Raw genomic sequence first — 25,378 nt, 5'->3', positions numbered from 1 at the left:
TTTTTTTGGTCAAAAACGACAGAGTATAGTAAGTCTTTTTTTTGGGTCAAAAACGACATAGTATAGTAAGTCTTTTTAGGGTCAAAAACGACATAGTATAGTAAGGCTTTTTTTTTTGGTCAAAAACGACATAGTATAGTAAGTCTTTTTTTGGGTCAAAAACGACATAGTATAGTAAGTCTTTTTTTTTGGTCAAAAACGACATAGTATAGTAAGGCTTTTTTTGGTCAAAAACGACATAGTATAGTAAGTCATTTTTTTGGTCAAAAACGACATAGTATAGTAAGGCTTTTATTGGTCAAAAACGACATAGTATAGGAAGTATTTTTTTTGGTCAAAAACGACATAGTATAGTAAGTCTTTTTGTTTGGTCAAAAACGACATAGTATAGTAAGCCTTTTTTTGGGTCAAAAACGACATAGTATAGTAAGTCTTTTTTGGGTCAAAAACGACATAGTATAGTAAGGCTTTTTTTTTGGTCAAAAACGACATAGTATAGTAAGTCTTTTTTTGGGTCAAAAACGACATAGTATAGTAAGTCTTTTTTTTTGGGTCAAAAACGACATAGTATAGTAAGTCTTTTTTCTTGTAAAAATGATGCATGTTGAGGCATTTGAGCAATAATATATTTGACTTTATTTATACATAATGAAAGAATCTGGCTGCTCTTAACAAGGCTCGTGTACGTACAAGATATTTGTTGAATGTAAGTCACAGCATGGAGAAAATGTTCCCCAAAAAAAACTCATGTCTTTGTTTGTTGACAGACTGGTACTGACCGGCACCCCCCGGATTGCGCCTTCATCCAGGAGTCTCCGGCACCCCAGTGAGCGGAGGCTGACATGGTCATGCTTTTGGACGGATTCAGGCGGACGACGAGTCATCACTCTGGTCACGTGACCTTGATGTCCAGTCGGGAAGAGCTGGTTGAGCGGCCGCAGGAGCACGTCGCCACCGTCTTCGTCATGCCAGGTTAGAAACCGCGTCTGTAAAATTGTAAAGATATTAAAAATGTGGTCATTTTGGGCAGTGTTGAGAAATCATTGTCTTTGTATCATGAAAGGTCTGTCGGACAACGTGGAAGGAGCAGGAGAACGGGGTGCCGTGGAACGACAGGTCGCTGCCTCCTTGCCCCACCCCGTGACAGCCGTGGGTTTGAGCTGTGTCCCTCCCCGTCATTCAAAAAATAAAAATGTCAAATAAAAAAAATGTTTCCATGTCCTTCTCTTCACTCGGCGGTTTGCTCTGCTTTGTAAGTTTACTTTTCCCACTTCAAAGTACTAAGTATGATCTGGGAGTGAAAAGAGACAAAACAACAACTACTACTATCTATTCTTGTAGAGTGATGGCCCAGTGGATAAGTCATCAGTCTCCCACATCTGAGGTCCTGGGTTCAAGTCCCAGTGCCTGCAAAGATTTTCCCAATATAATTCAATTCAAAGAATAAGTTAAAATGTCTAAGTGTTTAAGTGTATAAGTATTCAGTGGTGAATGAAACATTTAGTCAAAAAATGACTAAGTGTTTAACACCCATTTCCTTGGATAAAACGTTTCAACACCTATGTATAAGTGGGGCACGAGTTGGTGTTGTGGGTTGCACACTCGCCTTTGCACCGAGAGAACGTGAGTTCGCTTCCCGGTGTCGGCGGTTCACTGACCAAGCAAGCGGTCGAGGGTCGGCCGAAGGCCGACCCGAGAACGCCTTTCGCACATACAGGTCCATCAAGTGTCTTCCGAACTGCCGAAGGCAGTTCGGAATATAACCTTTTGCTGAAAAGTATGACTAAGTGTTTCATAAAAATTTAAAAGTTTTTCTTTTTTTTTTCTTCTTATTCCATTTACTCACCTACATGGTGTTATGGTGATCAGCCAAATGGCGACAGCGGGAAGCGAACCCAGGTCTCCCCGACCAGAGTCCGGTGCACTAACCTCTGCGCCACCAAGTGGACTACACTTTTCTCTGTAATCATTTCAGTGTCAAGAAGTCCACAGAAATGACTAAGTGAAAATGTGTCCCAAGCGGGATTTGAACCCAGGTCTCCCAGATGGGAGTCCGGTGAACAAACCTCTGCGCCACCAAGAGGCTCCAATTGCCACGGTCGTCATTTGAAGTTCTTGACTACAAATACACAGAAAGAACAAAGTGAAAATATGTCCCAACCGATTTGGCTATGAACACGCACAATGATCGCTGCAATAAAGCGAGAGACATCCCATACATACCGCCGAGGCAATACGAGAGGTGAGCGGTCTGCTTCATCCGCAAGCTGCTCCCAAACCGACGACTCCATCCTGTCAAAGACCACAAGAAAAAAAGCCTTACTATACTATTTCATTTTAATTAAAGAAAAATGCCTTACTATATCCACGATCATTAGCAAAAATAAAGAAGTGGTCAGATATGACCAATATTACTGTAGTGTCTTTCCACATTTTATATTAAGTCTATAAAGGAATTTCCAATAGGAAAAGTCATCATTGAGCCGTCTTCTTTTCTGTACTTGTGCGATCTTTGAAACGACTCAAAGACACTGAACTCAATTCGATTTGGAGATATTATAACTACAAGAGGAACTAGTATATCTTTAGAGAAGCTAGCAAAGTAGAAAACGGGAGCATTTCTTACCTTTTCGCCGCAATGCGTCGAGCACACAAAAATCAGCCAACGTCAAAAACAACAACTTCTTGGTGAACTTCTGTTCATGTCCTTTGACAAACGTGTTTTGGTTGGAGCTGACCCAAATTAGGCAGTTTAGATCATGAAATTAAAAAGCAGAAAAGACGTTTACAAACAAAACAATGCAAACAGCTCAACGAAATGCGGTTTTCTTCCGTGGTCTGTTTCACTTCCGGCGCACCAATGTGACGTCACTTCAGAAACGCCCTCGAGTTTTTTTTCTCTTTTTTTTCCCTCAATATAATAGTTTCAAATGAAAGCCTAGTCTTATGGGATGCTACGTCTTTATATCGAATCAAAAGCCTTTATTTACATCATACAAAGCTGTGTATAATGAAATGGGAGAAATATAATACAACAGAGGTGCTCTTAAAAGGTCCTCACATGGTGTAGTGGTTAACTCACCTGACTTACATGCAGGAGGCTGGGGTTCAAATCCCAAATAGCAAACATTTTCCCTTAATTATTTCTATGTATGTGTAGCCAATACTTTCCAATAATGACAAAACTGAGGTGTGTCCATTTCATGGTGTAGTGGTTAACTCACCTGACTGCGATGTGGGAGGCTTGGGTTCAAATCCCAGGTAGATTTTTCCCCTTAAATAGAAGCAACGGTGTGTAGTCAAGACTTTTCAATAATGACAAGAGTGAAGTATGTCCACTTGTTAGTGTAGTGGTTAACTCACCTGACTGTGATGTGGGAGGCTGGGGTTCAAATCCCAGTTAGGACACATTTTTCTTTAGTTATTTCTATGTCTGTGTAGTCAATACTTTCCAATAATCACCAAGTAAAGTGTGTCCATTTGATGGTGTAGTGGTTAACTCACCTGGCTGTCATGTGGGAGGCTATGGTTTGAATCCCAGGTAGAACTTTTTTCCCTCTGGAATAGAAACAACTGTTTGTAGTCAAGATTTTCCAACAATCACTCAGCAGAGTGAGGTCTCTGCATAGCGTAGTGGTTAACTCATCGGACTGCCGTATGGGATGGCAGAGTTCGAATCTTTGTTGATGACAAATCATTTTGCCATTTAAAAAAAACGACATAGTATAGTAAGGCTTTTTTAGTCTAAAAGTAAATCCACAAAGATGAGATGAAATCTGCCAGTATTTATTGTATTTTTATCCGCTATGGATCAAAAGATAATAATATGTACGTACAAGTTTTCTTCACATTGGACAGTTTGTTTTTGAATTTTTTACATTCAGATTCAAGTGAATGGGGTAACACAATAACTCCATCTTCATCTTCCTCAGTCACTTACTTTTCCCTATTTGGATTTAAACGTCATAAATATAGAAGAAAAAAAACGGACCTTTTGATTACGATTTGGCAGTGAAACTTGATCAATCAAGGCAAGCCATCTCACTTGCAATTTATTCTCTTCTGTGTTAGATTCCCAATTGGAGCGTCATCCTAAAAAAACAAATGATCATTTGACAGAGGTTCTTTCCCACAAAATCGCTTGTGCAGTAACGTGGAGCAACGTGGAGCAACGTGGTGAAGGTCCATTAAACGCTGTTGTGACCTAGACAGCCCTTTGGCGGATCGGATGGAGTGGAAGGAAACAAAATGGCTGCTCGGATTGGATGCCAGGCCCCTGGGCGGGGGCGCCATGTCTTTGGAGCAGACCGGAGTCTGGCGGATGACCCCAAATGGGCATCTCAGTGTTGGAGGGCCTTCATCCTGTTGAGCGCCGATCCCGCCTTAAACCATTCGATCTGCGTTTCGTTGAAGGTGTGGTTGAGTTCCAGGATGTCTTGGGAACCGTCGGCGTGCTTCAACACGGCGTTCAGGGGCTGATAACAAGGAGGAGAGATATATAGTAAGGCAGTCTTTCTTAAAAAAAAAATGACCATGTTTAGTATGGCTTTCCATTCAAAGTTTTTCATTGGTTATTTCTTATGACTCCGCCTCTGACCTTTCCGGGAGCAAAGCTTTCAAGTCCTTTGATGGAGACGTGGTCGTCGGGGCAGATTTTGTCGTAGTCGGAGGGATTGCTGAAGGTCAGGGGCAGCAGGCCTTGTTTCTTCAGGTTGGTTTCTATTAAAGCAGGGGTCAAAAGGTCAAGAGCGCCAATGCGTATGATGCCTTTGACGTGGACTTACCGTGGATCCGAGCAAAGCTCTTGACGATGATGGCCCTTCCGCCCAGATGGCGAGGCTCCAGGGCGGCGTGCTCCCTGCTGGAGCCTTCGCCGTAGTTGTCGTCGCCAACCACCACCCACGACACCTTGTTGGCCTGCACGCACGCCACGTGGATTCATGCATCAAACCGTCCATCCCAGCCACCTAGTTTATTTACCCGCCCTACCTTGTAGAGACGCGCCACGTCGGGGACGCCGCCGTACTCCCCCGTCAAGTAGTTCTTGACCGAGTTGACGGCGTCGTTCTCGCTGTTGACGGCGCCGATCAGCATGTTGTTGGAGATGTTGTCCAAGTGGCCTCGGAATTTCAGCCAGGGGCCGGCGGCGCTGATGTGGTCCGTGGTGCACTTGCCCTTCACCTGGAATGGAGGAGAGTGTTGGTGAAAGGTCGCCGGGGTCACCCCCAGGGACCCCGTAATCCCACCTTGATTAGGACCCTCAGGTCTTCCAGGTCTTTGCCACTCCATTCGTCAAAAGGCTCCAGCAACTGAAGTCTGTTGCTCTGAGGGCTGACATCCACCCTTAGGCTCCTCCCGTCGGGGGGCGGGTGTTGGTAGGTGTCCTGACCCGGGTCAAAGTCCCGAGCCGGGAGTTCGTCCCCGTTGGGCGGCTCCAGCTTGAACTTCTGGCCGTCAGAGCCCGTCAGGTAGTCCGTCTCCGGGTCAAAGTCCAGCCTGCCGGCGATGGCCATGGCCGTCACGATCTTGTGGGGGGAAAGAAAAATGGCGTTGGCTAGATTTTGGCAGTGGAAGGCACATTGGACGGTGCACTGACCTCGGGGGAGGTGACAAAGGCGTGCGTGGCGGGGTTGGCGTCATTCCTGGCCGTGAAGTTGCGGTTGAAGGAGGTGACGATGGTGTTCTTCTCGCCTTTCTTCACGTCTCGTCTGAAAGAGAGAGAGCGTCATCAAAAGCCACAAGATGGGAGCCATTTTCTTTTTTGGGTCACCTGTCCCACTGTCCAATGCAAGGTCCACACGCGTTGGCCAGGACCACGCCCCCGACGTCCCCGAGGATCTTGGACTACAGGACATGAAAAACCAGGCCATCTTTCAATCTCCACCCGAGCGAAGAGCTTAAGCGTCAACATGGATCCAACTCTCTTACATAGCCGTCTCGTTCGATGGTGGCGCGGATCTGCTCCGAGCCGGGGGTGACGGTGAACTGAGCTTTGCACTTCAGGCCTTTGTCCAAGGCCTGCTTGGCCACCGAGGCCGCTCGTCCCATGTCCTCGTAGCTGGAGTTGGTGCAGCTCCCGATCAGACCTGGCGGGACGGAAGAGAGTCAATGAATTAGAGCGGCCACCATGACCGGACATTTGGTCGCCCAGCCATTTGGTCGCCCAGACATTTGGTCGTCCAGACATTTGTCGCCCGGACGTTTGGTTGCCAATCAAATGCGGCCCGGGGACTCACCCACTTTAACCTCCAGCGGCCAGCCATTCTTCTCAGCTGCGGCACCCACGGCGGACACCGGGTGAGCCAGGTCGGGGGTGAACGGACCGTTGATGTGGGGCTTCAGCTGTCCAAAACACACACGGGAGGGGGCACGTTAACGGGGCGGGCCGTGCCCGGTAGACTTTGGAAAGGAGTGGTATGCCCACCTCGTCCAGGTTGATCTCCACCAGCTGGTCGTACTCGCAACCCTCATCTGGCACCAGCAGGCGCGAGTGCTGGTCGGCCAGGGCGGCGATCTCTGAAAGGGGGAAAAAAAGTCATGGGACTGCTTTTCTCGAGTTCAAAAGCCAGAGAGACGTACGTCCGCGCCCGGTCTTCTCCAGATAGGTCTTCATGCGGTGGTTGTAGGGGAAGACCGATGTGGTGGCGCCGATTTCCGCACCCATGTTGCAAATGGTGGCCATTCCTATTAACATGGATGTCATTTAGTATTAAAATGAGACAAAAATGTTTTTTTTTGTCAGTTGAAGACGTACCAGTGCAAGAAATGGAGTCGACGCCGGGTCCGTGGTACTCCACGATAGCGCCGGTGCCGCCTTTCACCGTCAGAATGCCGGCCACCTTCAGGATGACGTCTTTTGGGGACGTCCACCCTGAGAGGGACCCCGTCAGTTTCACTCCGATCACCTTTCAACAAAACAACAGAAAAAGAAAACCCCAAATGTTCATTTTTGTCTGTAATCTTTATAAGTGTGCGTATGTTAAGATTCTCTCGCTACGTTTGTCCAAACCGTGCAAGATAGAGAGTTGAAAATTTTTAAGGTGGTCAGAAACGGCTGCCAGAAACTAATAGACGAAAAAAAAGATGCCGACCTTGGGACATTTGAGCTCCCATGGGATCCCCGCCATGACGTCCACGGCATCTGCGCCTCCAACGCCGATACAGATGGCGCCCAGTCCGCCCCCATTGGGCGTGTGCGAATCTGTGCCGATGAGCATCACGCCAGGGTAGGCGTAGTTCTCCAAGATGATCTGAAGGGACCAAAAAATATGGGTGTTGAGACCGCCATTTTGAAGGGGGAGTCAGCTTCTCCATTCTTTACCTGGTGGATGATGCCGGAACCCGGTTTCCAGAAGCCCACTCCGTATTTAGCGCCGGCGCTGGCCAGGAAGTTGTAGACCTCTTGGTTCACTTCCTAGTTTGAGACGAGTAACCGTGAGGCGTCATTCTGGGGGGCGCCGCCATGTGACCCGGGAAGAACCCACCTTAGCCCTGGCTAAGTCCTCACTACCGCCGATCTGGGCTTCGATCAAGTGGTCGCAGTGGATGGTGGAGGGAACGGCCACCTGCGGTAGACCGCTGCTGATGAACTGCAGCATGGCCATCTGAGCCGTGGCGTCTTGCATAGCCACGCGGTCGGGCCGTAGGCGGAGATAAGTACGCCCCCGGTCGATCTCCTGCTCATGGGGGGCATCCAGGTGGCCGTACACGATCTTTTCCGCCAAGGTCAGAGGTCGATTGAGCCTGCGGAGACAAAAACAGGAAAAAGTGCAGCATTTCATTTGTTGACAAAACTTGCTCCACCCACACAAAAAAATCCCATTCATTTCCACCAGGGGATTCAAACTAACACATTACTCATTGGTCTCATTGATGAAGTCATTCATTTGTATTGATTTGACCTCTAAAAAAAAAAGACTCCAACCTCTTTTGCACAATGTCCACGTTGGATTGAAGCTTCTCGTAGCTGACGAAGGAGGTGGGCTCAAACCGGCTCATGGACACTTGCGCCTTGGCTCTGTAGGCTGCCGCCACATGGAGACGCCGTGCGCCGTGGCCGAGGGCCAGCTGGGGACAAAGCAAAAACATGGTCGGTAAATATAGTTTTGTGGGGTTAAACAATGGATCTTGTTGTTAAAGGGGAAAAAAATAATACAGTGACCAGTAAAGAGGATCTACTTTTTAAGGTTGGCCTAAATGTCCTTTTGAATTTCAAAAATGACTATACAAGCAGCAAAATTAAAAATCAATGTGTAACATAATAGAGTTCATTGTATTATTGTGGAATAACAACATGCATTTTTCACAAATGCGGGGCAAATAAGCTTCTTGATAGTAGACCGTATGCGACCAAATCAGCAGTAATGATAGTATAGCGTGTACATTTAACTAAAATGTATGCATTTGTTTTGGTTAATCGAAGGAGTCATTTAAGTCAAACTGCTCTCCTCGTCGTCTAACCTTGGTCAACCTTGTCATATCAAACTCTGCGTACAACATCACATTCAATTTCTTTGTTGCTAGATTTAACAATTTGCTATAATAATTCATTAATAATGCATGTTTGGTGAGTATTTCTAAATGTCGTCGCAATGCAAGTCGGTGTCCTCTGAAAGCTCACGTAGGGACGCAGTGACCCGGCTAGTTAGCAACCCATTGGCTATTTCTCGCACGTCTCACGCCTAAACGAAACGTTTTCTTCTCTCTCTTTTAACAACAATGGTCATAAATACAAACTCTCCAAATTACAATCGGTATGTAACGCGTGACAAAAAGAAAACAAAGGATATTTTTCATACCTGAAGTCGCGCGACGGTGAGACAGTAAGTTGCCATTTTGTTCACTGACAAAGATGTGGCGCTTTTTAGTGACGTCAGAGTATTTAAACGGGGAAATATCAAGGTCCTTTAAGAACAATCTAGATACACTTTTAGTTTTTATGATCACTTTTATGTGTACCGTCCATTATACATGGATTTATTCAAATGTAGGTGTAATACTTGATAATTGAAAAATAATTATTTATATTGCTGAAATGTATTAAAAATGTCGTAGGATCTATATGGAACAAGAAGTATACCCTGTATGAACATTTGTACTGTTGGATTTCTTTGGCTAAAATTATTACATTGTTCCTTACTATACAAATTGTACAGGTCATATTTGAGATAGAAAAAATACGTTATAACATTAATAAAACAAAACAAAATCAATAAAGAAGCCATTAAATGAGACCCGAGTAAATGCAAGTCCCAGTTCTAACACCGGGGGCAGTAATGCAAAATGGCCGTAATGGTTTCCGGGTAAAGAGGTGACAACCTGGTAGCTATTCCGGTACGCCGGGAGCACGTTAGCTAACAATGGCAAAGCATCATCCAGATTTAATCTTTTGTAGAAAACAAGCTGGCGTTGGTATGTTTTATCATTTCAAATGCTGCATAAAGTAACGTACTGTTTTTTTCATAATTTGCAAAATATGAGTCAATTAATGCTATCAAATGTGTTAGCAGGGAAGCATTTCCTCCATTGAAACCTAGCTTCGGAGTTAGCATAGCCATATTGAAATCCATGTCTAAAAAATAATCACTGAATAATCATTATGCGCTCATTCTTGATACATATTTTGCATTTATATATGGACTGAATGTCTTTAAATGAAGTGAAATGTAATACATGATTTGGCTGACTTCTTTTTTTTTTTAAATTTTGCAGCTATCGGGAGACTTTGCGAGAAATGTGAGTATTCGACCCTGCATGTAAACAAAACGAGTCAAGTTGTCCAAATGTTAACATTAATTATATTATTACTTATGAACGAGTTGACATTGAGGTTGCTATTACAATAACAAGTACAATGTATAATTTTAAGGCTAAAAATAAAGGTTTTCAATTCCTTTCTATGGTTTCTAAGTATTTAGTATTGAGTTAAATGTATTACCTCATAACATGACTTACCAAAGTATGACTTTTTTTTTTCCTCCCCATCAAGGCGACGGCAAGTGCGTCATCTGCGATTCGTACGTGAGGCCGTGCACGCTGGTCCGTATTTGCGACGAGTGCAACTACGGTTCCTACCAGGGACGATGTGTCATCTGCGGGGGTCCCGGAGTGTCCGACGCCTACTACTGCAAAGAGTGTACCATCCAGGAAAAAGATGTAAGTTGTCCCTTCCCACATTGCATAGAAACCCTGGCTCACTTTGTCACTTTTTACAGCGTGATGGCTGTCCGAAAATTGTCAATCTGGGAAGCTCCAAGACAGATTTGTTCTACGAGAGGAAGAAGTACGGCTTTAAAAAGAGGTGAAGAAAGACAACCGTGGACCAACGGTTTTCATTTCTTTCAAGTATCTGACGACTCTTTGTTTATGACCTTGATTTGTGTAATGATTTGAATAAAACATCTTTTATATTCCCATTGGAAGTGAATGTTTTTGTCTGCTATATTTTATTACTCTTTGATTTATTTTCAAGATTGGTTGGGAGTTTTTTTGTGGTCATCAAATAATGAAGAATTAAGCCAAAGACTTTTTCAACAAATTTTATCTATACACCATATATATACATGACAGTCAACACTGTAAAAAGTCCATGCATTTTTTTTCCAAAGATGAAACAGTTAAAAAAAAAACTATTCTAGTTTGTACTTATTCCAGAAAGGCAACAAGATAAGAAATGAGTATTGTAAAAGAAAGTATTTAAATGTATACAGGAACCCCAAAAAATAATGATGCTGATATAAAGTAAGAACCTTTTTATAAATGTAAATAATTATGGATATGATATTCCCAGCGGAGGACGATTGGACGTCTCAAGCGTCCTCTCGGGGACGGGCGACAAACGCTATATTTTGTGATGGCGCTGGCAGCCATCTTGGGTAGGTCAGAAAGGAAATGTGTAGGAGTACGTATTGCCCAATTCCCTGGAAGGTCATTTTAATGGCCTATCGGCGCCAGACTATTCCGTGACTGGACGATTGGTCGCTTGTCAAATGGTGACAGAGTTTACTGTTGAAACCAACTCTAAAAATTATATTCATGAGAGAGTTTAATATCTAAGAGAGAAGCTTAATATCTCAGTACCGTTTACTATCTAAGTACTGTTGAAAACAGTAGATATTTACATATTAAACTCACTTATGAATATAATTTGGAGAGCTGGTTTCAACAGTAAACTCTCGGTCACCAAATGTCCGGCGACCAAACGTCCGAGCACTCACTATTCGCCCCCGCCAGCACGGCCGAAAACGATGGAGTACAAAGTGGGGTCGCCGATGGATTGGCGTCAGCGTTTGCAGTCTCTTTTTAGAGTTTTCCGAACTTGGCCCGGTAGTTCCCAACGATGTTTTTGTATTGGCCGCACTCCTTGCGCAGGTCGGCCACTTCCATCCTCAGCGCAGAGTTTTCGCGCTCCAGGAAGGCCGCTCGCACCGTGATCTGGTTCTCCTTCAGACGGCGAGCGTCGCGGGAGCGCTTGGCCGCTACGTTGTTCTTATTTCGCCTCTGCCAGTATTTCTCGTTCTGAAAGTAAAAATTGAGAAATCCTCATTTTTTTTGGGCGAGCAGAAAAAAATCGAGGTAAAACTGTAAATAAGGATTTTTTTAATGTAAGATTGCACTTTTTTGGATGACTAAAGCTTTAAATAAACATCATAAGATACAAAAAAATATTAAGTTAAAAAGATGCATCATGGCCAATGCATCGTGTATACGTACCTTCTGGTCTTCTGGAACGTAAACTTTCTTGGCCTTCTTAATCATAGGCTGCGGTTTGAGATCTTCATCGCTAAACTTATGCTTGCGGGGGTCAAAGAGTTCGCCCCCCGGTACGCTGGACAAAACCAAGTCTGTGGGATCGGGCTCATAGTGGACCTCCACCTGGATGCTATCCGGGTCCACCGCAGGCTCCGCCTCTTCTGTAGAGAAGGACGAGAAACAGTTAGCTCCAGAAACCCCCAAAAAATAAATATTTTGAACTCACCCGCTACCGTGACGTCGCCCTCGCCATTGGTGGTGATCACCACCTCTTCTGCGCACTTGTCCAGCTCGTGGACGGCCAGCAGGGACACGTCGGAGGTTTTGAGCTCCTCTTTGTCCGTCTGGATGGCGGCCGCCGGGGGTTCTCCGGGCGAGGCGGCGATGCCGTTCTCCATGAGGAACTCTTCCAGGTCCATGTACTCCAAGTGGAAGTTCTCCCCATCGTAGGGAATGGTTTTGTCCCAGATAGCGGGGGTGAGGGCGGCCGACGGGCCCGTCCCGCTGCCCCCGCCGTCGCCATTGTTGTCCAAGCCCAGTTTCTCCTTGTCGGTGTCTGAAAAACAAACCAAACTTTTAATTTAAGGTAAAATAAGTGGCTTAAAAGGGATTTCTGAATGGAAAAAAACATCCTTAAAATTAGGTCATGAGTTTTGTCATTTAAAAAAATGACTGAAGGTGGAAAAAAACGTCATGACGAGCTCATAATTAGGTCATGAATGTGACGTCATTGTTTTTATTGATTTTATGTTTTGGTTGCATGAATCCGACCATTAGCGAAGTCACACTTTTAATGAACACAACAAATAGAAATAAACAATAACTTATCATTTATAGACGTATTTACAAGCGTGTTTTCCCCTTCGAAATAAAAACTACACTAAATCTATAAATATGTCAATTAAATGCTAATTGATATATTTCAGTCTTTTTTTAATTTCTGTTTTTATGCACATTTATTTTCATTTTAAATAGGTTTAATAAATAGAAACTGCGTTTTACCGTCATCGCCGTCCAGTATATTGGGAGGAGGCATTTCCATAATTTTCTTGAAAACAACCGGTAATGAGATCGGGGCCCCGGTGCCTGTTTCCAGCGTCACGACAATCGCTTCGCCCGACATTTTTGCCCTGGTTCTTCTTCCACTTTTCGCAAGTCGAAAACAAAAAGACACTCTCGCTTGAGAAACTTCAGCCAAACGCCGCTAAACCAACACTTTGTCGCCTAAAAAGTCCGCAAAGATACAAACAATACACAATTCGCCCACAGCGAAGCTTTATTTGAACATCTCGTTCTGGTAAGGACCATAAACCACACCCCTACGTCCCCCGATTGGTCAATATTGCGCGTACTCCCACAAGGAGCCAATCGGGGAAATCGTATCAAGAAGAAGCTTGTCATTGGTTGACCGTGTTCTCGTTTACAGAAAGTGTCACGAAGAAAACAAGTCATTTCCTCGCTTTTTTTGGTTTTATTTCAATTCGTCACGATGACTTTGCAGTCTACAAACTTAAAAACATGGATTCATATTAAATACTTGTTGAAATATCCTATATTTGAGGAATTTCGTGTGCTGCGACATGACAGAGGTCACATGCGAAGACATGTGCAGCACTTTTTGTTACATGTCAACATGTAATGGTGTCATGCTAAATGCATGTTAGGGGGCGCTAGAGCAACATTTCGATACTGCAATATTACACCAGAATGCAGGTTTAACTGAGAATAAGCCAGAATTAAATATTTTTAAAAATAATATTAATAAAGTCGTTGGCTGGGCTTGATGATGCTAAAAATTTGATTAACCCTTTCAGGGACGAGTTACTTTATAGCCCAAATGGGAATTGTGGGGATCTTTTTTCCCATCTTCCCTATTTTGCTAAGTCACTCTATTGGCAGCAAGCCACTTATCCTCACACTGGTCGCAAGGGGTCCTTCAGCCAATCCCACCCAACAACGGGCAATAGGCGGGGAACACACCCTGAATTTTTTTCAGCCAATCAGAGGGCACACGGAAGAGTTGCTAATATTGTCGGAAATTAAAGTGTTTTCTAAAAAATGGCAATGGAGTTTGTATACTTTACTATTATTTCCACATGAAACAGTCATCGAAAATGCCCAGGAAAAACCGAAATAACATTTTGAGGGTTTATCGCCAACTCCTAAAACAAACATGTATACACATGAATGCTAATTAGTGTACTTCACCTCAACATGAAGCTATGCGTAGAGTTATGCAACGGGTACACAATGTTCTGAACACTTCAGCCACTTTTGCTCATTTTTGTTGACAATATTAATTAAATATTCGTTGCTAATTGGGTGTACATGTGTATATTTTCACTTACCATTCGGTTCAAAGTTTGGGAAGGCAAATGGTGTCTCCAAGAAAGCCTTAAATATCTCGGGGATATCTGCAGTAGTCATGTTTCCGCCTGAATTTTTTGCACTACTTTACAAAAGAAAGAACAAGAAATTGTCACAGACTAAAAAGTAAAACCCGTCATGAACCGGGACAAGTTCAACACTGACAGCTTTCATAAATAACAAAAAAAAACTAATAACACTTGCCAACTACTACAAGGTTATCTAACAATAAACACACCCAAGACGCCTTCAGGGCCAATCAGTTGCTTGCGTTTTCTTGAGTGACAAACTAAAAACGCTGATGATTCGTTCACAGAGATGTCAATCAAATAATAAAAAGGCCAATCACAGAAATGGGCCGGTTGCAAAACTTGCTGGTTGTATAAACCGAATATTTGACTCCAAAATAAAAAGGTACATAAGGGGATTAAGCCCCAGTTTATTAATACAGTCACCACTATATACCGTTAATAAAGCAATTATACATATATATGACGTTTCAGTGGGAATTAATTTAAAATTATAAAGGCTAAATTGATAACCCAATCCTTAAATTGGTTTCAAGACAAACCGGTTTTACTTAGTAGTTGTCCATGTTTCTTTTCTCTGATTGTGCAGTATTAAGTGTGATTTCTAGAGATTAATTTAGATGTTCAAAATCAGATTTTAAAGGCTATTTTTATAAAACGTTTTTATATAAACATTTATATAAAAAAGACATGCTGGTCACCTGCAACCCAGTGAAAGAAATTGATTTTTCTGGTGTATTAATGGGGAAAATCCAAATAAAAGCAAGTATTATACTCTTTTTTTTTTTAACCAAACCAATGTGTATGCCACTTTCCCTGCCCTTCGTCATTAACACTGACACATTTTGCCCTATATTTCATAATAAATATAGAAAGTTGTCTATTTATAAGTCTAGCATTGCATTTTTACTGACACCTGCTGGTGGAAGACCAGTATCGACGTGTAAGCATCATTTAAATAGGACCCCAAACGAAAAAAAATACATTTATTTTACTAAAAGAGTTTATTAAATGCTTTCAAGAGATTTGGTCCACTTGAGAATTCAACTTCCAACCAGGGAGGAAAGAAAAAGTCCATAGAACAAAAACAATGTAGAATAATAAAAAAAAAAAACAGTACAAAAAATGTTTGTCCACTTGCTTACCTTATTACCCTGGTTTAATTTTACCAATTTGCACAAAAATAAGGGATTGACATGATTTAACTTGGGCCGAAGGATTTGTACAAAAAATAAAAAATAAAAAAATCAAATAAGGTATTACAAGGGGTGTCAAAACTTTGTATATTTGTACTGTGGGGCTTAGAAAATGACAAAAAACAGCCAGATTGAATACAATGAACAAAAAAAATGGAAGATGTGGATTTATCTTCCCAAACCAGTTAACCAAGCCAAAAAAACCCCCCAAAAAAATAAACCATAGCTCCACCATCATCTATGCAAACTACCATACCAGGGTGCTTAAATGTTATAATAGGTTAACAGGTATCATATAAGTATACTGTATATAGTAAGCAGGATTATACTTTAAGGGAATTATCTTTATAGATGCACGATATCAAATATGGCGCTACGCAGGCGTTATATAAGCGTCTTTGCATACCAGTCCACTTGTAAAAATGGCGACTGCATCTTTAACAATCCTCCTTTTCGCTTAACAAAGATTCTACTAGCATTAGGACGTCCATTTTGACGTGTATTAACCGCTATCGTATTTATACATGGATACATATATAGGTTGCAATAAAAGTACATATCATCAATAGCATATAGGAGAGAAATAGTCCATAGTAATTATATTGTATTCATAATACTAAGGGTAATAGTAGTAATGTCGGTCTATTCCAGAGGCTTTCGATTTAGCGCCCTCTATCGTTTACAATTTGTACTTTCGTCTGGATCGACCCACGGAAAAGGGGAATAAAAAAAATAGGAATAACATAAAAAAAAGGTTTTCTTAAATCACTATCGTCATCTAGTTTAGCGATACATGTCCATATAGCAATATTCCGATAAGAGAACGTTCTATGAGATCAATACACTTTTCCGGTTACATATTTATTAAGCTTGATTGCTAAGTTATCGATTATTAGTAGTATAGCATTTATATGTAGATAGATGTTTGTGTGTGAGTGTGTTTTGTATTTTTGTTTGCATTAAAGGCTTTAATGAGATAATCCTGCTCGTGTTTGTGTGTTTTGTTTACAGGCACATTTAAAAATAAACAAAAAAATAAACAAAACAAAAAATTTGTTTGGATGTTTGGAAATAAGATTGAAAATATGTCAATTTGCCTTTTTTGGGTCCAAATTAGATATTATAATCCAACACAATAGATTCCTTTGTGGAATTCTTCAAATTAATTTAGCCTTTTTAGCTTATGATGCTAATTGTTAATATATCACTGGCAGAATTGCCATTTAAGCCCCGCCTTCTCTATTTAACTGTTTTTTTTAGCAGAACTAAACGACTTCAGCTAATGATTTTGGAAATGGAAATACACTTTTCTTACATTTTTCTGATCAATTTCCTCGTTTTTAAAGGCCCGTTCAGGCGTTACATTCAAAGTGCCCCTACCAATATGGCAGACGATACTATAAACGAGGAGGTCCGACTCCCGCTGAAAACAAAAAATGCTTCTGTAGGTCTTAATAAGTCCCCTAACAGCACAAAAGCATGTTTTTTGGCACTATTGCATTGAAAAGGTCAACGTTTAGCATGCTAGCTAGCTAGCCCCTTACATTAGAGGGGGGAGTTTCCTTTATTGCCAAGCAAAAAATGTCAGAATGGCGGCCAGCGCTCTCGTTCAAAAATTGCTTTTGATGCTGCCGCATTTAAAAGTAAAAATAGAGAAAGAAAAAAACACAAACCAAAAACAAATGGTGTCTGGTGGAGCATTTTTTTGTGTATTTTATGATGGCTAAATGGTGTGGATTGATTGAGATTTGTGGCTGATGTGCGTGCGGGTGTGTTTGCGTGTCGGCTTTACTTCGACTAGAAGACGGACGACGGGATTCTTCTCGTCGGTCGCTCCGTTTTGGTGTTTTGAGTCTCAGAGTTCGTCGCCGTCGGATAACCTTTGACCTGCCTGAAATAACAAAGAAACATTGATTTGAGTTATAATTTTTACAAGCAGTGTTATTCTAATTCATACACATCTGCGTAGAATGAAATGGGTGAAATATCATTCAACAAAGGTGCTCTTAAATGAGTCAAAATGGTCCAAAGTTTGCACTTTGATGGGCCATGTACGAAATAGGTAAAAAAAAAAAAGTCTTGAACTGGGTCTCGACAGTTTATACCAGGCAAGGGTGGTTTTGCAGAGGTGGATAAGTTGAAGGGACAGGGGTAGTTTTTTGCCATCAAGCAATGACCGACTGAGCTGACTGACAAACTTGAGGCGACGGGGGTTGGGCAAGAAGAAGCAGCTGATGCCGATCCACTGATTGCACTCGCAGAACACTTAGTATTGCGGAAAGATTCCTCTCTATGAAAACCAACATTTTGTGGAATAGTTTGAAAGTCTTACAGGATGTTATACCTTTATATTAAATCAAAAGCCATTATAGTCATCATTACACAGCTGTGTTGAATGAAATATGTGAAATATAATTTAACAAAAGTGCTCTTAAATGGGTGAAAATGGTCAAAAGTTTGCACTTTGATGGCCCACGTTTGAAGTAGGTAAAAAAAAGTCTTGAATTGGCTCCTGACAGTTTATAGGAGGCAGCGGATGGTTTTGCAGTGGTGCCTAAGGCACATACATAGGTGAAAAAGTTGAATTGACGGGGGTTGGGATGGTGTGGGAGGAGGGTAGGGGCAGTAGCTTTTGGCTCAAGACGTCCAGCACCGACCGAGTTGACAAATTTTGAACCAGCGGGGGTTGGGCAGAAGAGGCAGCTGATGCCGATCCACTGATTGCCCTTGCAGGACACTTAGTATTGCTCTTTATGAAAAGCTACATTTTGGGGAATAGTTTGAAATGATAGTTTAGTCTTATGGGATGCTAGGCCTTTATATAAAATCAAAAGCCATTTTTGGCATCATTACACAGCTGTGTAGAATGAAATAGGTGAAATATAATTTAACAAAAGTGCTCTTAAATGGGTCAAAATGGTCCAAAATTTGCACTTTGATGGCCCACATTTGAAATAGGTCAAAAAAGTATTGAATTGGCTATTGACAGTTCATACAAGGCATGGTGTCTTTGCAAAGGTGACAAAGGCACATACATTGGTGAAAAAGTTGAATTGACGGGGGTTGGGCCACTTTGGGTGGGTAAGGAGGGAGGGAGGGAGGGAGCTTTTTGCTCGAGCCGTCCAGCACCGAGTTGACTGAGCTGACCAACTTTGAAGCCACGGGGGTTGGGCTCTGAGAAGCACCTGAAGTCAATCCACTGATTGCACTTGCAGGACACTTAGTATTGCTCTTTATGAAAAGCTACATTTTGTGGAATAGTTTGAAATGAAAGCCTATTCTTATTGGATGCTTTGCCTTTATATTTAATTAAACTTTTGGGGCTGGGGGGGCCACATTGACTTTAAAAATTTAACAGATGGGCCGGGTCAGCAGAAGATACGATACATATAAAAAAAATTCTGTTCAAATTGCCACTCTTTCAAAATAAACTTTCCACCCCAATTTGGGCATGTATGCCTATAGTGTTCTGAACCTGAAAATCAACAATGTTAAAATAAAAATGAAAAACAAACAACATTAAGATGACCTTCTTGAGTGCAACATCTAACAGAGGCTAGTTATTAACTTCCTCTTAATGAGTCATTACCGTTTGAAGTGTGCGAGAGTGGCTAATTACCCACCATGCTCTCGTTGTAGTCCGCCGTGATGGTGACCTGTTTGTCCTCCGGGGGCGGGCTGGCCGCCGTGCACTCTGGGCGTCGGCTCTGATTGGTCAGCTGCAGCCACAGTTCGTACATTTGTTGCATGTCTCGCACTGGAGTAGGACCAGACACAAAAGGGGGAGGAGCTTAGCCACCAAACAAGTGGCCAAAAAACCCAATTTCTTACTTACGGCTATTGTTTTTCATGTACGTCCATACGTCTCTCTCCTCCAAGCTGTGGGCAAACGAGCAGTTGCCGATGTAGTGGCACTTTTTCTGCTTCATCACGTGCACGCACATCTAGAAAAAAAGGTTGTTGTTATTTTTACAATGACACTTTTATTAATAGTCAGATTATATTGCAGTTAAGCTATATTATACTCTTACGTCATATTGCTGCGGATAGGTGCGTGAGAAGGGGAGAGGCCTGACCACAACCCACTTTTTTTTCTCAAACGACTTGACCAGCAAGACTCGGCGCTCCTTGGTCCAGCTGGCAGACAAAAAACATGGTTAAATGTCACATGGACGCCATTATTCTGGGGACGGACGGCGTCCCGAACCCTCACCTGTGGCGCGCTTTGGCGGTGCAGTACTTGAGGTTCTTGTCGGGCTCATTGACCTGTCCTTCTCTCCAGCACTGGCCGCAAACAAACTTCATTTTCAGGTTGAGGGGACGGCCGCGCCCACCGCCGCCGCCTCCCAGCGCTCCGGCCGATGGCGCCACACCGTGGCAGTCTCCCATGCCGCCAGATCCGAGTCCCAGCGCGCTGACGGGCATGCCGCTGCAGGCCGGGTGGGGAATGTGGATAGGCTGCCATAGGACACAAACAATCAGGACGGTATGAAAAAATGGTGCCAGTCGAGACCAAAAAACGTCCAGCGACCAAACGATAAACAAAAAAAATGCCATTTTTATTCTGTAAAAGTGCATTATAGTGTTTGTAGTCTACCTTTTGCTGCTTGTGTGAATTCTGCTCAAGTCTCTGCCAATGTCTTTTGGACTCCTGCACCATCTCCTCATGGGTAATACCTGACAAAAAAAGGAATTTATCATTCATATGTCTAATGCAACATGAATCATTCCATTGTAGCCATGAGCAAGGTCAAATTTCGAAGCTCCACCCACTCACCCGTGTCTTGTTGGAGTACCCAACACTTGAGTTCGATGACCGAGTGTGCAAAAGAACAGCTGTCCTCGCGCTGGCAGCCGTAACGAACCTCGTGGCGACACACGTCAAACTGGCAGAGTGGGTGGAGCGGCCGTACCTTACTGTAGCGCACGTTGGCTGAGCGCACCACGTGGACCAGGCACCTGCGAGGGAAGCATGTCATTATGGGACTGCGTTCCGGCACCCCACATTGGCTTCACTCACTTATTGTCGTCGAAAGGATGTCTGGCCGTGATGTTGGAACACACGGCCAAGTTTTCTTTGCTGCGTTTGCTTATCATGCGCGGCTTGCTGTCGAAACATTCCTGGAAAGGGGACAGGACGGGTGAGTTTTGGTCTGGGGGCTCCATTACTGGGGAGAAAGAGCTCCTCACCTCACAGAGGAACATGAACATGCCCATGTGGAGCTGAAGCAGTTTGGTGACACTCAGTGCACGCCTCTCCGTGCTCCCCAGGGGGTCGAAGAGCAGCTCTCGGCTGAGTGCGCCCTTCCTCTCTTGCGTCCACACGTCGATTTCCTCCTGGCAGTATGCAAAAGTGCAGTTTTCCCCGTATTGGCACTCCTGGCGTTCCTGAACCTCTGCAAAAATCCAATCTTAAGGTTAGAAAAATGCACTGGGAGGGGCAAAGGATGGATTTAGTGTTACTACCAGTGTACAAAATAGTCCTAAAAAAGGTTAAGGCTCACCTTTACAGAGTACAAAGGCCCCCAAGAAGTTATTCCGGGCTGGACGAGGCCGAATCCTTTTCCAAGTGGGGTCGTCTGTGTTTTTGAGGCGACACAGTAAGACGTCCCTCTTACATCGGTGGGCTGCTTCTGGCTGGTATTTGTAGTCCATGACTCGTGGACCTGCAAGTTAAGTGTCTTAATAAAACTCCAAAAGACTGTAAACATGTTAAACTAAAGAAGAAAAAGGCTCCAACCTATTCGACTGTAACATGCGTGGCAGGCTTGGCGGAATTCGTGTGTGGCAGCCAGAGGATTCCGAGACAACATGGAAAGATTTGTTCCTCCTGGCCCATTCTGTCGGAGATCATTAAGAAATTCAGGCTACTTCTTCAAAAACATATATTTGTATTCATGTTAGTAAAAATGCTAATTGGTATTGACATCCAGGTATGAAGAGAGAAGATGCTATGGCTAATGATTCTGTCCAATCATTTCAAAGCAAATTCTGTCCCAAAGAAATTGCACTCACGGCTTGAACAGAGTTGTGATTTCGCATTCCGGGGATAAAGCTGTGACACACTCGTCCACCTGTCAAAGCAAAAAGTGTCACAATCATGGAGCTAATAGCAAAAAGGCATCATTTTAAAAGCCATTTCATTGGCTCACCAGGGAGAGTGTACTCGGATAAAGAGTCCAGGCCGCCGGAAATCGAGCCGACCTTGGCTTCTCCGTCCACGGATCCGCTGGAGAAGCCCCCCAGAGCGTCCTGCGCTTGGGTGGAGGAACCCTGGTCTCGCTGAGCTAGCGACGGGTAAGGCTCCAAGGGTGGGATGTCGCTCAGGGTGCCGAAGAAGGTGGGCGCTAGCTGGGACGACGGGGCGGGGAGCCGCAGACCCACCGCTGTGTTTGGGAGGTTGGTGGGGATGGCGCCTGCTGGACTCTAAACACAACATTTTGCCAATGTCAAAATACAAAAAGGATGGAGGTGGACCGCAGAACAAATGAGTGTATTTACATATGAAATTTAGGTCTGAATTAAATTTTCAAGTTATGGGAAAGAAATCTGCAACCACTTAATTTTGTAAGTAGAGGTATGATTGTATGTGAACTTCAAATATATTTTATTTAATGTATTTATTTCATCTGTATTGGCAGTACTGATCAAACTATTCCACAGTGGGTGTTGGGGGAAGGGGGCTTTGGTTCCAAACTCTAAAGAGGAGAGTTTTCCACAACTCTGGTATGTTACAAGTGCAATTAGTGGATTGCCATCAGGTGTGGCTGGTATCAGCACAACCCCCACTGTTGCAACATTGTGTCTAACTTGGATGGTTCTGTCCAAAAACCCTGCCCCCACCCAGAGCAGCCCTCGTGGAGCACTTTGCCCACCCCTGGCTGAGATTCTTGAATCCAGCTCTATACTTTTTTGGACATATTTCAAACAAAGTGCTGACTTTTGACCCATTGAAAAGCACCACATTGAAATTGAAGCATTGCACATATATGTGAATAGATTAGTAGATACAGAATAGTTTGTACACCCTTGTTAATTAAGGCTTGTGTTATGGCTTGCTACATTTTCATATGTTTTGTCCAATGCTCCAATTTCATTGTGGTGCTTTTCAATGGGTCAAAAGTTAGTGCTTTGATTGAAAGATGTCCAAAAACAAAATGGGGGTGGATTCAAGAGTCTCAGCCAGGGTTGGGCAAAGTGCTCCTCGAGGGCTGCTCTGGGTGGGGGCAGGGTTTTTGGACAGAACTATCCAGGTTAGACACAATGTTGCAGCAGTGGGGGTTGTGCTGAGAAGCCACACCTGATGGCAATCCACTAATTGCACTTGCAACATACCAGAGTTGTGGAAAACTCTCCTCTTTAGAGTTTGGAACCGAAATCCCCCTCCCCCGCACCCACCACAGAATAGTTTGTTCACCTCTGTTAATTAGGAGGTGGCGGCGGTACAAACGGGATTCCCACCTCGCTGACTTTTTTTGGGATGCAGTCCAGGATGCTATCCAGCTCATCCTTCATGACGCCGCCGCATTCGTCCACGTGTTCGGAGACGGGGACGGAGTACGGCGTCTGCGGCAGAGACTGCCCCCCCGGACTGTCGGGACTCTCGGAGAGGTCGGCGCAAGCCGTCGGGGCCGCCGGCTCGTCGCTGACCGGGATGGACGTGGCCAGGGGTGCGGGGATGCACTGTGCGTTGGACATGTCTGCTGAGGAAACAATAGGCCACGCCCACACCAAAAAATAAGGAGCTGAGGAGGCATATCGACGGGTATATAGGTCCATCATACCTGCTCCCATGTCGCCCAGGGACTCCATTCCATTGGAGGACATCTAAAAGAATTAGGAGTCAATTAAGAAGTGAAGCCAGCACCAAATTATGGATTAAAAAATGAGAATTATTGATTTAAAAAGGGGGAAAAAAATCAGGAAATTTAATATACATCTATTCAATTCATTTTAATTTGATCCTAAAACAGAAAGTCAGCCCTCATGATTGACTTTCTCGGGCCGCACAAAATGATGCGGTGGGCCAGATTTGGCCCCCGGACCGCCACTTTGACACCAGTGTTTTTTTTTTTTTTTAAAACTTGTTTTAGCCAACAAGTGCTTTTGATTTTAGTATCAATCATCCGGGATATCGCCCCACCTCTCCAGACGTGGGTGACGTCTTGCCAAGATTGTCCCCCTCGGCGACGGTAGACTCGCTTTGGCTGATGTAGGCTTTCCGGCCTTTGAGTCCCAGCTTATTGGCCAGCTCTTGAGCCAGCTCGCAAACCTGCTTGTCCTGAAAAAAGAACATAAAAAATCACAGAAAGCAAAACAAATGAAAATGGGACAAATACAGAGTGAAATCAAAGTGATGTCACATAAGAGGGCGTGGCCTACATACGTGTGGTTCCGTCAGCAAACATTTGGTGCCGCACTCGTAAGCTTCTCGGAGTCGCCCCATTTCTCTCAGGCAGAGCGCCTTGCGGTAGAGGGCCCTGCGACTGCCCTCGGACACAAACAGAGCGCTATCGCAGTCCTGGACGCCACGTTCGAATTCCCTCTGGGGGAGAAAATCAGCAACAATGTTAGCAAAACGTAGGCCGTCCACAAAAATAAGTCCGTTTCCTCACAATTTGGTAGAAGGCGGCCGCCCGGTTGACGTAGAGGCTCTCCAGCAGCTCGTGGGGGATGATGAGGGCCTCGGCTTGGGCGTAACGGGCCACGTTGATCCCTTCTCCGTATTGTTGGGCCGCCTGGCGGGAGTCGCCGTCTCGGTAGCAGGAATTGCCCTCGCCCAGGAGGTTATAAACCAACTGGGTCAAAAAAGCCTGTAAAGCAAATGAAAATGAAGTTGTGGTAACAGAATGATGGTTAATGAGTACAAGTTAACAAACCTCGTAATTTTCTGGCTCTGGAAAAGGCAATGATGACCTGCAAATAAATTTGACAAGAGAAAATTGAGCTTAGTTTTGAAGCCAGAAGTACAAATTTGTTAAGTTTTGTGTTGACTTACTGGATAAAACTCATTGCTTTCTGGATTTCCTCTCTTCGCGTCAGCCTTTCTGAGTCCATTTTCTAGAGTGAAAAGGGAATGGATAAAAAAACGGTATCCAAATATAACTATTATCGTTGCAACCGGAGTAACATAAATCCACATAAAAGCTAGTTCACGTTACACGGTTTTCTTAAATGTCAATTTTGCAGCTACCCTGTGCATACTATAAGGCCTACCGTCACCAGCACCAAAAATAATTACATTATATCAACTACTAAAGGCAGTTTGAAGTTAAAAGTGTAAAAAGGCTTGGTTAACAAGAATGAAAAACAACATTGAATGTTCCCAAGCAAAATTTTCGAAACTGCGACGTGTTGTGAACGCCGGATGTTATTATTCAGGATATGCTAAAAAAAACACATACTCACACAAAAACCCTTGTTATAGTAACGTAGCACGGACTAAACAAAGTTTAGATAGACATTATTTTTTTTACTGGTTGTGTTACATTAACGCTATGAAAAGGAAATTGAGGCTATAGTTGAGCTACCCTCGCGAGTTATGCTACAAGCTAACGAGGGAAATTTAACTCGCCTTTCAAACTCTACCACACCGTGAGCTCATTTGCTCGTTTTATACTCACGTTATGTGCATTTTTTTATATAATTCATAGTAGGTTAGTCAATGACAAGAAGTTGCGAACATGAAAAGTCAAACCTTGTTTTAGCACAACTCACCCCAAAGATAAGTTTCAAGCTTCTCGGGTCACGAATTCACGAAGCGTTAAAGGCGAAAAAGACGGGTGGAAAGAGGCAGTTAGCAGTCACTATTCGGGCAGCATATTTGGAAAATGGATCTTCTCGTCATGGATTTGTAGACAGACGCTAGTTTGTTTGTTTTTTTAGCTACAGCTGCTACTGAACTGCTTGCTGGCTAAATTGTTAGCCTCCTATGTGCTAGCTGTTTTGCTAGTGCAGTACGGCAACAAGTTTGGATCAAATCGCAGCCGTAAGGGGGCAGCAAAGTCGCGTCATTATATAGCCTGGAAAATTAAC

The 25,378-nt window shown here is 43.5% G+C and overlaps 4 protein-coding genes and 1 long non-coding RNA gene across 12 annotated transcripts; 1 reads left to right on the top strand and 4 right to left on the bottom strand.

Annotated features, from left to right (window-relative positions):
• Window positions 1-1,328: 1,328 nt before the first annotated feature.
• Window positions 1,329-2,846, bottom strand: LOC144211910 (uncharacterized). 5 transcript variants are annotated; one of them, XR_013329682.1, is made up of 5 exons: window positions 2,627-2,846; window positions 2,224-2,292; window positions 2,067-2,119; window positions 1,847-1,960; window positions 1,329-1,407 (listed from the first exon to the last, which is right to left on the bottom strand). It is a non-coding gene; the product is annotated as an uncharacterized LOC144211910 (long non-coding RNA). The 5 variants fall into 5 exon arrangements; XR_013329681.1 differs by having other exon boundaries at window positions 1,847-2,119; XR_013329683.1 differs by lacking the exon at window positions 1,847-1,960 and having other exon boundaries at window positions 1,335-1,407.
• A 919-nt stretch (window positions 2,847-3,765) lies between these two features.
• aco2 (aconitase 2, mitochondrial) lies at window positions 3,766-8,064 on the bottom strand. Its single transcript, XM_077739174.1, has 16 exons — window positions 7,925-8,064; window positions 7,485-7,743; window positions 7,322-7,414; window positions 7,092-7,250; window positions 6,755-6,905; window positions 6,580-6,684; window positions 6,425-6,516; window positions 6,237-6,342; window positions 5,929-6,086; window positions 5,771-5,844; window positions 5,597-5,708; window positions 5,247-5,525; window positions 4,990-5,181; window positions 4,785-4,917; window positions 4,598-4,719; window positions 3,766-4,475 (listed from the first exon to the last, which is right to left on the bottom strand). Exons 1-16 carry the CDS (start codon window positions 7,996-7,998, stop codon window positions 4,341-4,343), a joined length of 2,244 nt encoding a protein of 747 aa, XP_077595300.1. The 5' UTR covers window positions 7,999-8,064; the 3' UTR covers window positions 3,766-4,340.
• A 1,198-nt stretch (window positions 8,065-9,262) lies between these two features.
• Window positions 9,263-10,415, top strand: phf5a (PHD finger protein 5A). The gene is made up of 4 exons (XM_077739175.1): window positions 9,263-9,411; window positions 9,712-9,735; window positions 9,989-10,155; window positions 10,215-10,415. Exons 1-4 carry the CDS (start codon window positions 9,360-9,362, stop codon window positions 10,302-10,304), a joined length of 333 nt encoding a protein of 110 aa, XP_077595301.1. The 5' UTR covers window positions 9,263-9,359; the 3' UTR covers window positions 10,305-10,415.
• A 108-nt stretch (window positions 10,416-10,523) lies between these two features.
• On the bottom strand, window positions 10,524-14,338 carry tefa (TEF transcription factor, PAR bZIP family member a). Of its 2 annotated transcripts, none has more exons than XM_077739367.1 (4): window positions 14,100-14,338; window positions 11,978-12,307; window positions 11,713-11,912; window positions 10,524-11,517 (listed from the first exon to the last, which is right to left on the bottom strand). In XM_077739367.1, exons 1-4 carry the CDS (start codon window positions 14,176-14,178, stop codon window positions 11,302-11,304), a joined length of 825 nt encoding a protein of 274 aa, XP_077595493.1. In that variant the 5' UTR covers window positions 14,179-14,338; the 3' UTR covers window positions 10,524-11,301. The 2 variants fall into 2 exon arrangements, with proteins under 2 accessions (XP_077595493.1, XP_077595492.1); XM_077739366.1 differs by lacking the exon at window positions 14,100-14,338 and adding an exon at window positions 12,754-13,062.
• Window positions 14,339-15,132: 794 nt separating this feature from the next.
• zc3h7bb (zinc finger CCCH-type containing 7Bb) lies at window positions 15,133-25,345 on the bottom strand. 3 transcript variants are annotated; one of them, XM_077739189.1, is made up of 21 exons: window positions 25,061-25,345; window positions 24,342-24,403; window positions 24,223-24,259; window positions 23,959-24,156; window positions 23,730-23,888; window positions 23,487-23,624; window positions 23,128-23,170; window positions 22,805-23,046; window positions 21,496-21,769; window positions 21,359-21,417; window positions 21,084-21,183; window positions 20,848-21,009; window positions 20,534-20,739; window positions 20,364-20,464; window positions 20,121-20,302; window positions 19,941-20,020; window positions 19,557-19,801; window positions 19,375-19,480; window positions 19,179-19,287; window positions 18,933-19,100; window positions 15,133-17,234 (listed from the first exon to the last, which is right to left on the bottom strand). In XM_077739189.1, exons 2-20 carry the CDS (start codon window positions 24,398-24,400, stop codon window positions 18,955-18,957), a joined length of 2,646 nt encoding a protein of 881 aa, XP_077595315.1. In that variant the 5' UTR covers window positions 24,401-24,403; window positions 25,061-25,345; the 3' UTR covers window positions 15,133-17,234; window positions 18,933-18,954. The 3 variants fall into 3 exon arrangements, with proteins under 3 accessions (XP_077595315.1, XP_077595312.1, XP_077595314.1); XM_077739186.1 differs by having other exon boundaries at window positions 18,967-19,100; XM_077739188.1 differs by having other exon boundaries at window positions 18,967-19,100; window positions 22,805-23,043.
• Between the last annotated feature and the right edge of the window lie 33 nt (window positions 25,346-25,378).

The sequence above is a fragment of the Stigmatopora nigra genome, chromosome 18 (genome assembly GCF_051989575.1).
Source record: "Stigmatopora nigra isolate UIUO_SnigA chromosome 18, RoL_Snig_1.1, whole genome shotgun sequence".
NCBI lineage: Eukaryota > Metazoa > Chordata > Actinopteri > Syngnathiformes > Syngnathidae > Stigmatopora > Stigmatopora nigra.
This window is presented reverse-complemented; position numbering and strand designations above follow the sequence as displayed.